At 42.5% G+C, this 14,014-nt stretch overlaps 2 protein-coding genes across 2 annotated transcripts in view; both read left to right on the top strand.

The window, feature by feature from the left end:
- Window positions 1-2,877: 2,877 nt before the first annotated feature.
- On the top strand, window positions 2,878-5,625 carry LOC139330149 (claudin-19). The gene is made up of 4 exons (XM_070960888.1): window positions 2,878-3,253; window positions 3,641-3,805; window positions 4,573-4,651; window positions 4,770-5,625. The coding sequence occupies exons 1-4, from the start codon at window positions 3,052-3,054 to the stop codon at window positions 4,933-4,935; spliced, it is 612 nt and encodes a 203-aa protein (XP_070816989.1). The 5' UTR covers window positions 2,878-3,051; the 3' UTR covers window positions 4,936-5,625.
- A 2,912-nt stretch (window positions 5,626-8,537) lies between these two features.
- The window catches only part of p3h2 (prolyl 3-hydroxylase 2), a 58,887-nt gene continuing 53,410 nt past the window's right edge, over window positions 8,538-14,014 (top strand). Inside the window, exon 1 of the mRNA XM_070960699.1 lies at window positions 8,538-9,124. Within this exon, the coding sequence (XP_070816800.1) occupies window positions 8,708-9,124 (417 nt within the window). The 5' untranslated portion in view covers window positions 8,538-8,707. The remainder of the gene's footprint in view (window positions 9,125-14,014) is intronic.

Raw genomic sequence — 14,014 nt, 5'->3', positions numbered from 1 at the left:
AAGAAAAATATGAGATACTGTAAACAAGATGACACACAAAACACTGATTAATCTAGTAAACATGCAGACGGAGTCCAAAAGAGTGAAAGATGCATCACACTGCACAAACCAGCACCTGTTGCACATGTTGATCAGCACACACACGGATCATCATTACCATCACCATCATCACCTCACAGCGTCCTCCTCCTTGGATGTGATTCAGTCATCATTGCACACATCCGGGAGGTACCGCTGTCACTTCTGAAGCACGGCTGATTTACAAACACCATGTTCACGTGGGAGGACAGATTGCTGGGATGAGAGATGACAGATCTTTTCTACCTACACAGTCCTCTGGCTGTGAGCATGCTGTTCATATTTTGACAGAGGCCACATGGTTTGATTCAACGGTTTTTACCATGCATTTTTTACTATTTTAACACTTGATGGATGTTTTTTGTTACGCAAGAACCAGAAGGATTAGATAATCACAGGGAAATTGGTATACTTTTCCTGATATTGTCACTAACCATCCGGTTCTGCCTGCAGCCTGCAAATATACAACAGGAATTCCTTGAAAATAAAGTTTGACCCAGGCCGAAAGTGATATAAAACAATGGGAGTAAACTAAGTGCTTGTAAGGCAGGGATACAGAACAACTTGCTTTCGGCGAATTCAGATGGGAGCTATGACTTTAATTGCCGCAAATTGTTTTGATGGACGCCTATTACAGGAAAGGGTGGACACTGATCCAACTGAGCAGACGAATGCAGAGTGTTTACAAACTGGCATCCCCTTCACCAAATATGGTCAAATAATTTGGTAATTGTCTGGGTAAAATGAAGACTGAACACCGAGCTGGCTGCTGCTAATTGTGGAGGAAAGGAATTACAATTGAGCATGTGAACCTCTGCTTGTTTGGGTCAACAGCAGCAATCAGGCTCTGTCCTACTGTACAGTGAGTGGTTTGACATGACACACCGTACACAAGCAGGCTTTTAAATGCAACATCCAACAGACGCTGATAATGTGCTAAATTAAAAATGGGGGAATTTGTTTTGTTCATTCGTGAGCTAAAGAGTGATGAAGATACACAAAACATGTCAAAACTGCAGATGAAAGTGGATCAGATGAACTGAAGCTGAATGATCAAAGCCTCAGTCTGATTCTGCATGTTCTCTTCAAACACTACAGTCATATTTTGTGTGTTTTTTTGTGTATGTGTGTGTGTGTGTGTGTGTATGTGTGTGTGTGTGTGTGACCAGGTATTTATCACATTGTGGGGACAAAAATCTGTTTACACAGTCACATTGTGGGGATTGACCTCCCTTATGGGGACAAAATGCAGGTCCCCTTAATGTAAATCATTAAATTTTAGGGTGCAGACTGAGGATAGGGTTACGGGTTAGGTAAGGTTAGGTTAGGTACAGGTTTAGGAACAGGCAAATAGTGGTTATGGTTAGGGTTAGGGATAGGGTTAGGGTTAGGGTAAGGCTCCAGGAAATGAATGTAAGTCTATGTAATGTCCCCACAAGTGATTTAAACACAACGTGTGTGTGTGTGTGTGTGTGTGTGTGTGTGTGTGTGTGTGTGTGTGTTTTGTGTGTGATTTTTTTGGTGTGTGTTTTCTGTCCCTCTCTCTGCATACCTGCCTGCAATCAAACCATCACCTCCTGACTGCAAGACCCTGCACTGACAGTGAGGATCCATTCTTTGTCTATGTGCCACATTTCCAAATCACAAATATTTGTCACTATCGTCCTTGTCAAGATGTCTGTATAACTACGTGTTTGTGATTGGCTAACAGCTGGGTCCCCTTTATACAAATGTGTTCTGTAGCTATAAATGCCCCATGCCCCACATCGGCTATGCTCAGTCCACGTGGTGACCAGCAGATAACCCAGTTTGATTTGCGCCAGCCCATCACAACCCGTTTGCAGCAACAACAGCATATTGTTTGGGTTGATGCATCCTGTGGGTGTAACCAGAGACTGTGCATTAACACTGAGCTACAGTTTCAGTTTTCAGTTCAACAATAACAGGGCTGCCCAAAGTGGGGCCTATGGGCCAAAGTTGGCCCCCCCATAAGGTTCAATTTGGCCTGCCAGATGTTTCTACTGATAAACAACTTAAAAATGTATTTGAAAAAAAAAAAAAACTAATTATAATATAATTGCTGTTTATGCTGTTTTCTTTTTCATTTGGTAGAAAATGATCTTTTAAATTTTTAATTCACCATTTTGTATCACGTGAGCGCAGCTGGCAGGGTGACACTTTGAGCAACAAGTCAGTAAATTAAGGGAAGTTGCGATTCTAGTAGCACTTTGCAATGCAGTACAATAGGTGATTGCTTTTGGCCTGTGGACTGTTTCAGGTTTCGGCCCTCTAAGGGAAAAATCTCAGGCACCCCAACAGTATAAGACTGTGACAATTGTATTTCTTCAGTTGTAATACATTTGAGAGGATTAACATTACATTGTATTACAAAGGTTGCTTTGTATGTCAGTCTTATTGATTTTTATTCTTACTGATCTGCTTTGGGGTGATTTTAATGTTAATTTTACTGCTGACTGTCATATTATATGTATTGTTGTATGGACTTGATGTTAGTATGATGGTACCTGGACTTCTGCATCAGTCTTTATACAGAGACCACAATAGAAATAAATATTGGGCTTTACTGTGTTATCTTTGACATGCTGCTGGGGTCCTCGCTCACAATTAACAAATCATATAATTTTACAGCCTAACTTGTCCGTTATTGTATCACATTTTTCTCGTTCGTAAGACTCGTAAGACTTAAACTTCTTCCCATCACCCTCTGCAGGTGAAGCTGAGACCTCTCATGCGTCACGCGCTTTGGACTTTAAATAGAGGCTGCAGCGGAGCGCGCGCATAACGGTCTGAAGAGCCGCGAGGAGACATCTACAGGGGGACCACCTCAAATCAGCGACTATTGGCTCCAGCTTTTCCTTCTTCTTTGAGATTTTTTCCGCCTCACTTTTCCAACCGACATTTCGGATTTCTCCTTCTAACTCACTGGGCTTGCGCTGCTGTTATCCGGATACGATGGCCAGCTCGGGACTGCAGCTCCTCGGCTTCCTGCTGTCACTGGTCGGCCTGGCTGCCACTCTTGCCGCAACCTTCATGGTTGAATGGAAGAAGCAGTCGCAGGGCAAGACGCACCGCATCTACGAGGGCTTGTGGATGAGCTGCAGTGGCAACGAGAGAACAACCTGTGAACCTCACCAGTCCCTCCTGAAGCTGCCAAGTAAGTCTGCGTCTGCATCTCCTCTGAAAGCCAGACACTGCTTGAAGAAATTCCTTCCACTGACTATAAGTTACTATAATTATCCAGAAGTGTCTTCGTTGTGATGTTTGGATTGACCTCATCTGACTTTATGGCACCAGTCTGATGTTCATATAGGAATTTATTTTTTATTGTCGTGAGCACATTTCAGCTTTATTTTTGACAATTTTATGTATTGACAAAATTCAAATGGCAAACCAGAAACACACTGAATTGCAATACATTCAGCAACACGTGCGACATTCATCCTCTCATAGAAAGACAGTGATCATGTCCAGCAACTACAAACTGTATCAATGAGAAGTTTACAGCATATGTGTACCAACATCCCCACTTCTGCTCCTGTAGCTGAGGTCCAGGCTACCAGGGCCGTGATGCTGCTCAGCATCTTCCTCTCCACTGTTGCGGTGTTGGTCTCCACAGTGGGGATGAAGTGCACCCGCTTCATGGATGGAAAGCCTGAGAGCAAAGGCACAACTGCAGTGATCGGAGGAATCATGTTCATGGTTGCAGGTGAGTTCAGCGGCAGCAGAATCTGCTTTCACAGGCGCTCAGACTGGATATGTCAAACATAATGTCCACATGACAGAAGGCCCGAGAGGCAAGTGAGAAATTAAATTCTTAGTCAGCCAGAAAGGCTTTGGGAAGTCAGGCGATGTAGCATAAAGAGCAACAAAGCACATGTGGAGAGGAGGTTGTGGTGGATGGATGGGTCGAACAGGACTTTCACTCAGGAGATCGGGACTCATGTTAAGTATGAAACCAAAAGTCAACACTATTATTTTTAGATTTAGGTGACTTTTTCAGTTTTGGGAACAAAACTACTTAGTTTTAAAAGAAGATCATTGTGTCAAAATAGACCTTTTCACAACATCAACCAAATGTTAGAAAGACTGTTCATTAGGTAGCTAGAATATCACCTGACGCTTTTTTCACCTTTTTTTGACAGATTAATAAAAAGGTGAGAACTCAGAAAAGTTTGCATTTAGCATCACCTGTCTCACAGATGAAAAAAGAAAGATTATGGAAAGATTATTTTGGGGGAAGAAAATACTTTTGTCATAAACAGTTTCTCAATCTTTTCACAACTCCAACCTCGGGAAATTCTCTAAAATAAGCCTGGGAAAGTAAGGTGAATCAAATGGAGCAGTACGGTCATAAAGGAGGATCCTCGTCATTCGTTTAACCTGTTTGTCCTCCGTCTTTGCTCTCTGCATTTGTTCAACGATATTCAGTCAAACCCCTTTAAATGAGCAACATGGTGTGTTTTGTCTGTTCAGGCTTATTGACCCTCATCATAACCTCCTGGTATGTCACAATGATTGTTCAGACCTTCCATAAATCTCACCGTCTGGAGAGGTACACACACACACACACACACACACACACACACACACACACACACACGGTGGGATTACATGCAGTGGGTTGTGTGACACATGTGCATCTAAACGTTTGTGGTGGTTTTTCTCTGCAGCTTTGAGTTCGGGAAGGCGGTGTTTGTCAGCTGGGGTGGCGGCCTCCTCACTATGGCGGGCGGTGCTTTCTTGAGCTGTCGGAGGTGCTCGCGGTCTTCATCGAGAGAGTCCATAAGCGAAAACCACCTCTTCCACACCACCAACCAAAAGTCCAACTACGTGTAGTGGAGGAGAGTTGGGTGGAGGCCAGGAGAGGCCTTGATATAGTCAGTCCAACAGTGCATTTACCACCTGGAGCAGGTTGATGGTTCAGCGCGGAGGAAATGTCCCACTGCAGGATTATAAATCCTGAACATGAAGACAGTAACCAGGATTACACAGCAGATCAGACTGTGTGTTACGACTCTGAGGCCCGTATTTTTTTTTAGCTTGTTTGCTGAATTCTTCTGTTTCACTGTATGTTTGTTTGTTACTTGGGTGCTATTAGTCAGGAATATCTGCTGCTGTCAGCTGTTTTCTTTCAAATATGAATAAAGATTCAGTTTTCAGATAACTTCAGTTTACACACAATAAGCTTTTTCAGGCTGTTTGTATAAATATGAAATCCTGGTTTAACTCTTCACAAGTAGCAATGAAGAACACTTCACTGTATAATAATAAGTTACAGAGTCGATGTAAAGTTTTGACCCTCTGCAGCAACATTTCTGTACTTTTACAGTTTGCTTTGGCACACAAATCGTTACCTTTACCTCCGCAGTTTCACACTGGTGTTAATATACATTTATTTGTGTATGTTGTTATCATATGACTAAAGCTTTCTGTTTCAGATTGGTTGATTTTATTGTTATGTGCCAGTTTGAAACATGTATGTACATTTTGAAAAGAAAAATAAAAGGAATTTGTTTTCTTTACATTATTATATTACACACTGTGTTAAAATTATTTGTGTGTGTGTGTGTGTGTGTGTGTGTGTGTGTGTGTGTGTGTGTGTGTGTGTAAGAAATCATTACATGTTAATTTCTGCAAATCACTGCACTGCAAATAATGTAATAATTCATATTGACTTTTTCATTATATATGAAATGATACATTATCATAGTTTTTCTGTGAACTTCTGCAAATAAAACTAAAGTATTAGCATCAAAACATCCTTAAAGTACTAAGTTAAGTACTCATTCTGCAGAATGGTCCAGCTCAGAATAACATACGTTATATTGATGGATTATAGTTATTGAAGCATTAATGTGCTCATTACTTGAATGTTTAAAGGTGGAGTTAATTCTAACTCTATACTCTTCCAGGTAGCTTATATATATATATATATATATATATATATAAACAAATATTAACCCCATTAACCCACATTAGATATGGTTTTGTTCATTTTAGGTTCTATATCCCAATAAAGCTGCTGTTTTTGTGACAAAGTGGATCCCGTTGTCCTAAAAATACCAGCAGTGCTCCAGTAATTAGGGCTTTCCTGACACCGAAACAGTTTCCTTCCTTTCATATCTGCTGTGGTTTTACCCTCTAAATACTCTGCTTACTGGCATCTGTTATTGCAGCTCCTGCAGTGATGAACTCAGAGAAGTGACTGAAAGGAGCGTAAGAATTTCTGCACAAACCAAGATGAGAGTCTGACATGAGATCTGCAGCAGCTTGGTGGGCATATGAGGGACAGACATACTGGAGAAAAATAGCAAGTGTATTAAACCTTTTTGGATCAGCAAAACCATTTCCTAGAATTCAGCTAATGGTTGATTGACACTTTGCAAATTTTGTTAAGAAGGATGAAAAAGGCAGGAGACAACTACAAAAGAGGAAAGATAAACTTAAATAGTCTGAATATATATGAGCAGCAACAAATACAAATGCAAAACAAACCTCAGTGTTTTCTGACCTGCACCCTCACTGACCTCAGTCTTCAGTCAGACCGCGACAAATCAAAACAGGAGACAGTGTTGTCCTCCTCAGCGGATGTAAATAAAACAGGAGTCTCCCATAGACCGACACACTGCTGCCCTGAACTCTCAGAGGAGAGGAGAGTGGAGTGGCCGCATGATGGATGCTGTGTCAAAGGAAAATTAAAGAGCTCTTACAGGTTAAATTGACCTTCATCTTTACACATTATTATTCACATACAGATCATTGTGGCCCATCATATTTAGCATGAATTAAGTCTTAAAATTAAGCAATAATGAAAGCTAAAACATGGCAGACATGTCATGTTATTTCATGTAGTAACTTCATGACCATAATTTATTCTGTACTCCTACACGAGTGGACATATAAACAGGAACACCTGAAATACAAACAGGAAATACTTCTGATTTGACTTTGTGGTCATTTTTAAGGTGCTGATCTGTTGTGTTTGTCATATGCATGGCATCAATGAATTATTCTGTCCATTTCTTTAAGGTCTGCTGGACTTAATTACTGTACAAACACACACAGAAATATATATAGAGGTGTCTTTGCTTTGATGTGTTTTCTTTGTGCCCATTACACTCTGCACTTTATCCATTGAAACATACCTGGTTGTGAACAAATACAGTTAAAAAAATCAAACACATATTTCATACTTTAGCACATTGAGTACATGTCATCTATCTGCATTTACAGTAAGGATCTTGACATGTGTGACACATTCACTGACTCAGTCATTTATTTGAAAACATGCTTCACAAACTGAAAATGAAATTTCATCTGTACATAAACATACTGTGTTTACTGCCCTCTAGTGGTCTAATTCATATGTAGAAGCCTTTACATTTTGTTTTGAGATCACATTTGAAAAAGCTTTCGCTTCATACAAACATATTCCAGCCATGGATAATAAAAGTTTGTCCTCAGACGATAAATTTTATAAAAAAAAAAAAAAAATGAATATTAAAACAAACAGCTGGGATCATTTCTAGAAAACGTTTACCTAAACTTACAGCTGAGGTGAAACAGAAGCTCAAGCACACAATCTACAGTGTAAGTAAGGGCATCTTATTGTTTATCTATTTATGTATTTGAGTTCTCATGTCCTGAATTTTGAAGTGCTTTTCACTGAATTGGCCTCTAGAGGGAGACAGTCTCCCCTAAGTGGATAATGTGACTGTTGAAAGTCACAGTGAGCCCCTTCATCAAAAAAGAAGACAAGACAGCAGGTAGTTCATTCACACATCTCATCACAGTTGTCTGCAACTATTATAATCATCTAATCAATATCTGAATCTGTCCACTAATTTATTTATCATTTATTGGTTTATTCATCAGGGAACTAATAAACAAGAGGTTAATTTTCATATGCAGCCCCTGAACAGATGCGTCACCCTAATAAAGAATATGAGTGATGGCAGAAGTTTAATGCTCTAAACTTTAATTGGAGCATTTTTAATACATTAGATTTAAATGTAGGGCTGTGATATTAATAAGCTTGTTTGATCAAAAGTTGTTTTAAATGGTCACATTTTAATGTCAGTCTATGAAGTGAAGCCTCTGTTTTGTGTTTGGTGCCGTTTTCTGGTCAGGGTCTCGCTCCTTTTTCAGGCATGTTTGTAGTCACTTTGTCTGTGGAGAAGAAGCGCGCGCCTCCTTTCCAGACCAACACCTGAACTTGTTTGTAAAGAAAAAACACACCTGTCGTTCAAATCCAAAAGTCCGTGTGGTGAAATGAAGTGAAATCAGTGTTATTGGCGCTGTTTGAGGGACTCCCTGAAGGACCCCCGCCGGGTCCTGCCTGCCGGCTCTAGGAGCCTGTGAGGAGCTCTGATTGTTCTCTGCCCATTCATGTGTCGGAGGGAGGAGTTAGCGGAGCCACACAGGGGTCATAACAAAATGTGTGTCCCCGACTAAAGCCACATTATTTCCGCCCCGGTCCGTTGCCGTCCTGAACATCTCTGCGAGGAGCTTTAAATGGACTCTAAAACGAGGCTGAGCTGATAGTGACTGACAGCCGCTCCGTCTGCTCTCCGCCTGCCGCTCCTCACGGTCTGAACCGAAGCAGAGGATGGATGGAAACTTTTCACCGGCTGCTGTCTCGTCAATAGTCCTGCTCACCGTCGTGTTGTCAACCTCTGCATCTCTCCTGGAGCCTTACGACCTTTTGTACGACAACGCGGTGCGGGCGTTTTACAACAGCGACTATAATAATGTGGTGCGCTACATGGAGGGAGCGCTCAGCAGCCACAAAGAAGCCCGGCGCACCAGAGTCCGGTGCCGGCTGAGGTGCCAGGACCAGCATCCGTTTGATGAGACGTTCTCGGACCTGCGCTTCTCCGACGTGGTCCTCCGGAGAGCAGCGTGTATGAACAGATGCATCGAGGAGAAACTTGGCTCGCAGTCTCTGCATAAAGTCAGCGAGGATGTAGTGCAGGACTTCAACAGGAGGATCCCCTACAACTATCTTCAGCTTGCTTATCAGAAGGTAGGGGGGGAGGGGATGTGCATGTGAGCCACAGTAAACTGGATCTGCTCTGCTTCACTCTACCTGCAGCAGTCTTCATCAGCTGCTGCAGCAACGTGATGCAGAGTGATGAGAGGAGAGCTGCAGAGCACACGTGCAGGCAGGACAGGCATGTACCAGAGCCGATATACACACATATATGGGACATAGGTGCAGTGTATGTTACAAAACATCTCAGACCTCTGAAATTTGACAAAAACAAGGTTGACTGACAACTTCACTGCAGAAGTACAGCCTGACTGATGTTGTTTTTTTCTTGTCCCAATATTGATATTTAAGAGTAGTTTTTTGTTAATGAATGCATAGAATTGGTCAGTATTTGGCTTTTGCAATAACACAAAGGCCTGTACAGGACCGGGCTAAAGTTTCCTGCAATAACATAATGTAAAGCAAACTTGCAGAGGATGGCTGCATTTTTCTGCAGGATGTTTTACAGTTGAACAGCTTGTCTGTATTCAGAGCTGAGGGTAATAGTTAAACCTGTTGACCTGTATCTGGAATGGGAATAGGCTGTATAAGGTTTGGGCAAAATAAGTGTCCAGTAAACATTATAACATTAAATGCAGGGAAAACAAGAATACTTCCTATCTGCTAGAAATGCTGATGTATGTGTGATACTTACCAATAATATTGGCTTGCTGCTGATATCCCTGCAGAAACTTGAATAATACACAGCTGTCAGGCCGAAGTTGAAATGATGGAAAGGTGAAGTTTTCTGTCCTGACAGCAGCGACATGCAGCAGTGTGATGTAATGCACACGCACCACACGCCTTTGTGTCCATCACACACATATCAAAGACCCCTGTGTTGTTGGTATTACTTGCAGGTAGATCAAGGCTCAGCAGCCCAGTCGCAGCAGGTTGACTCTACAGATGTCTGTGCACTTGCTTCAGTCCTTTGTTTACAGCCACGCTTTGTTTTTTTATGGCTCCTCTGTGTGCTGTGTTATTTTTGAAGAAATGTTTGTGGGTTTTTCTGTTTTGGCAGCTCTTTTCTTTTTCTTTCCTGCTTCATCCCGTGCGCACACTGGTAGCTGCACATGTGCTGGAGGAGAGCGTGTGACTCAGTCAGTGAGTAGGTTCAGTATGCATTATTGCAGCACTCCTAAACTGCCATCATTTCTCAATCTCTGCATGGTAGTAATCTGTGTTATCCGCTCTATGCACATACGAATTTCCAGAACAGCATTTCCCATGAGGCCCATCTTTTGGCTGGGATGATGTTGAGCACTGCTTGGCGTGGGAACAATCTAAGATACATAAAACAGGAGAGAGAGAGGACGAAGTGCTTATTCAGACTCTGTGCTGTGTTTGTCCCAGAGGAGCAAACATGGTTTATGAACACATTTCATGGATATTTTTATTCAAAGCTCCTTCTTTTGAAAGAGTTGGAACCCCCCTTGTGCATTGATCTGTTCAGCATTATTATTTATTTGCATGTTTTGTGTAGAAGAAAAACTGCAACAGGAACATCCCGCACGTCTCCAGCTCCAGGCTGGACTTCCGACAGATGAAAAGAGTTCAGCTGAGCTTTGCAAACACTTCATTCAACATGCAGGCGTACAATAAGATGTCTGATTGCAACAATGATACAATGAGTCCTGCAGGGAAATTGTCTGTCTGCATCCGTCCCTCAACAGCATGCTCAGGGTCAACTTCAGGACACTTCAGGGGGTGGATACTTGCAGTTTCAGGGGCATGAAGTGTATCTGTTCTACATGTTAGTATTTAGAAAGAATGAACTCTGGTTGTGTTTGAATCTTACTCGGGTTTTTACCCTCATTTGAGTGACATTTTAACCTAGTTGTATCTCAGTTGAGAAGCTGGCACCAACCCCTCACATGAACCTGAGACCCAGTCCACTTCCACCGCCGCTGACTGCAGACCAGCTCAGAAATGCCAGGGTGATGACACACAGCTTCCACTGCTCAGAAGTGGTGGGAAGTTAATCGGCCCTCACTGTCTGCGGGCAGATGGTTTCTGCATTTTTTTCTGAATCAGCAAAGAAAGACTAAGAGCTGATGTGCTCCTCTAATAAAAGTGCACGCTCCTGTCTAGACATGAGCGTAGACTACGGCCTTCTACGCAGATCCTCGCCCAGCTGTAAAAATATTACCAATCTTTTGTGTAAAGAATTATGATTTCTCTGACATCTGTTTGGAGAAAAAGACCAACATTATGTTTTTTTTCTCTCACAGCAAAGAAGGAACTGACGCTCTCGTGATGTTTTAGTCGATCTTTGCTCTCTCTCACGTGTCATGTTGACGTCTTTATGAACTGAGTACATGGCAGCACATCAAGGCTGAGAGCTCTGATGTTGATTTTACCACAGGTAAGGAGAGGCAGAGCTGGAGCGTTCCTATTGGCCAGGCTGATCAGAGAACATCAGACCAGTCAGTGTTTACCTATGTGCATTAGTATCTGAATTGTATGTGTGTGTGTGCGTGTGGGTACCCTCACATGTGTGTTATACTATGGGGGTACTTGGTGGTGTTTGCAAAAATAAATAACATTCCTGCAGTATTTAACATTCCAGCGTCACACACCCTCTCCTGACAGCCTCTGGCATAATGCTGCCATTGGGCCTGTTAGAAGCGGCTCCACAGTCTCCAACTGTTCTCCTCACGCCCCCAGCTATGTCCCCAGCTCGCCCATCATTTAGCCTGGCAAATATTTTATTTTCCTGTTGTGGTCTGTTTGCTTTTCTAAAAAAAGAGAGGCACGCCACCTTCTGCAGGTATTAAAGGGAGACTTCTGTAGTTGCCACTGGACCAGACCCTGGCTCCAGTGATTCCTGCCGCTGCCCGCGGCGCTCGCTGTACAGTCACGATCAAAGGCCCTGAACTGTCCTCAGGGGGCAAGAAAAGACTGTATCTCCCTCTACTGGATCCTTAATCTGATCAGTCTCACACTGCTGCTATTCCATGAAGAGATTATGAAAGCATGGCCAGGGGTGGAAGAGGTGCTCAGATCTTATACTTAAGTAAAAGCAGCAATGACACAGTGTAGAAATACTCTGTTACAAGTGAAAGTCATGCATTTAGATTTTTACTTAAGTAAAAGTATGAATGTATTAGCATCAAAATATACTGAAAGTACCAAAATTGAAAATACTCATTAGGCAGAATGGCATATTTCAGAATAACATGTGTTCTTGCATTATATTTGCAGTGCACATTCCACAAGTACCGGTAATTAAGAGGTCTGATGATGCTCCATAATGACCCGTCGATGCACTCACCCTGTGGGCCCAGTTCAACCCCGGTTTTGAGGACATTTGGAGCCATAAATGTTGGGATTTACAAAACTCTCACAAATCTAAATTGACTATGATCTGACGCATGCGCATTTCTTCCAACTGCGCTGACATCATGGAAAAGCAGGCAGCTTTCTCGTGAGCTCGTTAAATTAATTTGTCTTGGGAATTGGGACACATGACTCAATAACCGTCCCATCGTCATTTTGTTTTGAGAACTTCCCCCGTGTCTCCCAGCATGACGTCCAAAGGTGATAGTAGGTCAGAACGTCTCTGAAGCCTGCTGATGTTATGAGCCTCCTCTGGAATTTTCTCTTTAAAGTCCGACGCATTCATGATTCCACTGTGAACACCGTGGTTTGATTACAACACAGCAGGCAGCTCCTGGCTCAACTACAGTCCTGCTTAGGTGGAATCTGCTGCCTGGGTTGTGATTAAAGTTTAGGTGTGTCTGTGTGTGTGTTAAGAGCCGGCAATGATTGCAGTGTTATGGTGAATTCTTGCTGTGACTTGTTTCATCTCCCCTTTTTAGCTTATTGAGAGAAATTGGCAGAATTAGGCTGCAGCGTGGGGGGAAACATCTTTGCAGATTTCCAGCTCCCACATCAGCTGGAACCCCAGCGAGGAATGTTGGACTTTTGAGTGGAAAATGAAGAGATTTTATACGGACAGAGCTCATTGCAGTGAGTGTTTGTGCACTAGATGGAAATCACAGATGATGTTATTGTCATCTGCAGCTGATAATAAGGGGACCAAAGGGACCGAGTGATTGTGTCTTTGGATTGGTTAAAGCAAGCAGTAATGCTGCCATTTGCTCAGAGGCAGGCAGGTTGTTTGCAGCCAAGTCAGATTTATGTGTTTGATGTATCCGCGGGGTCATTCTGCTGTTATGCTTTTTGCAAAGTGACTGGGAGCCTGGGAGGGGGGCGAGAAGTGGTGCGTGAGTAGATCATAGTGGAAATTGGCTCTGCAACTGAGTCTTTGCTCTGCACGTATGTTTGACTGAAGGAAATGAAGACTGTGACTCACTGAAAAGTCCATTTAGAGTTTGTGAGACATAAAGTAGTTCAGCATGAAAGCTCATGAAGCGATAATACACTGAAGCAAGGTTTAGTCGTAAGTGTGTCAGTTCCATACTTCAGTCCTTTGACCTGGAGTGTCCACTGGTTGCATGGCCAAGAAAAGGTCCAGAGCTCCCCATAAAACCACAACAAATTGTTTTAACGCTTTGATTATTGAGCTTTAAAGCTGCTGGTAGATGGTTTTTCTTACATTTGGACAGAGCTAGGCTAGCAGTTTCCCTTTGTTTCCAGTCCCTGTGCTAAGCTATGTTAGGCTAACTGCTGCTGAATTTACCAAACAGACATCACAGTGATATCACTCGACTGACTCTTGGCCAGAAAGTGACGAATTTCCAAGAATGTCAAACTATTCCTGTAATGTGCTGTTTGCTTGTCTATCAATACATCAAACCTTTTACAAAACAGAGTTGACATATTTTACCAGAGGGTGCCCCTTGATACACTGCTGCTGACAGATTAAGTGACGCCGACTGTTTATGACATAATAAAGAGACTCAACCCTGAGGTTGAAGG

The sequence above is a fragment of the Chaetodon trifascialis genome, chromosome 4, assembly GCF_039877785.1.
Source record: "Chaetodon trifascialis isolate fChaTrf1 chromosome 4, fChaTrf1.hap1, whole genome shotgun sequence".
In the NCBI taxonomy this organism is placed as follows: domain Eukaryota; kingdom Metazoa; phylum Chordata; class Actinopteri; order Chaetodontiformes; family Chaetodontidae; genus Chaetodon; species Chaetodon trifascialis.
Note: the sequence above shows the minus strand (reverse complement) of the source record. Positions and strands in the feature narration are given on the sequence as shown.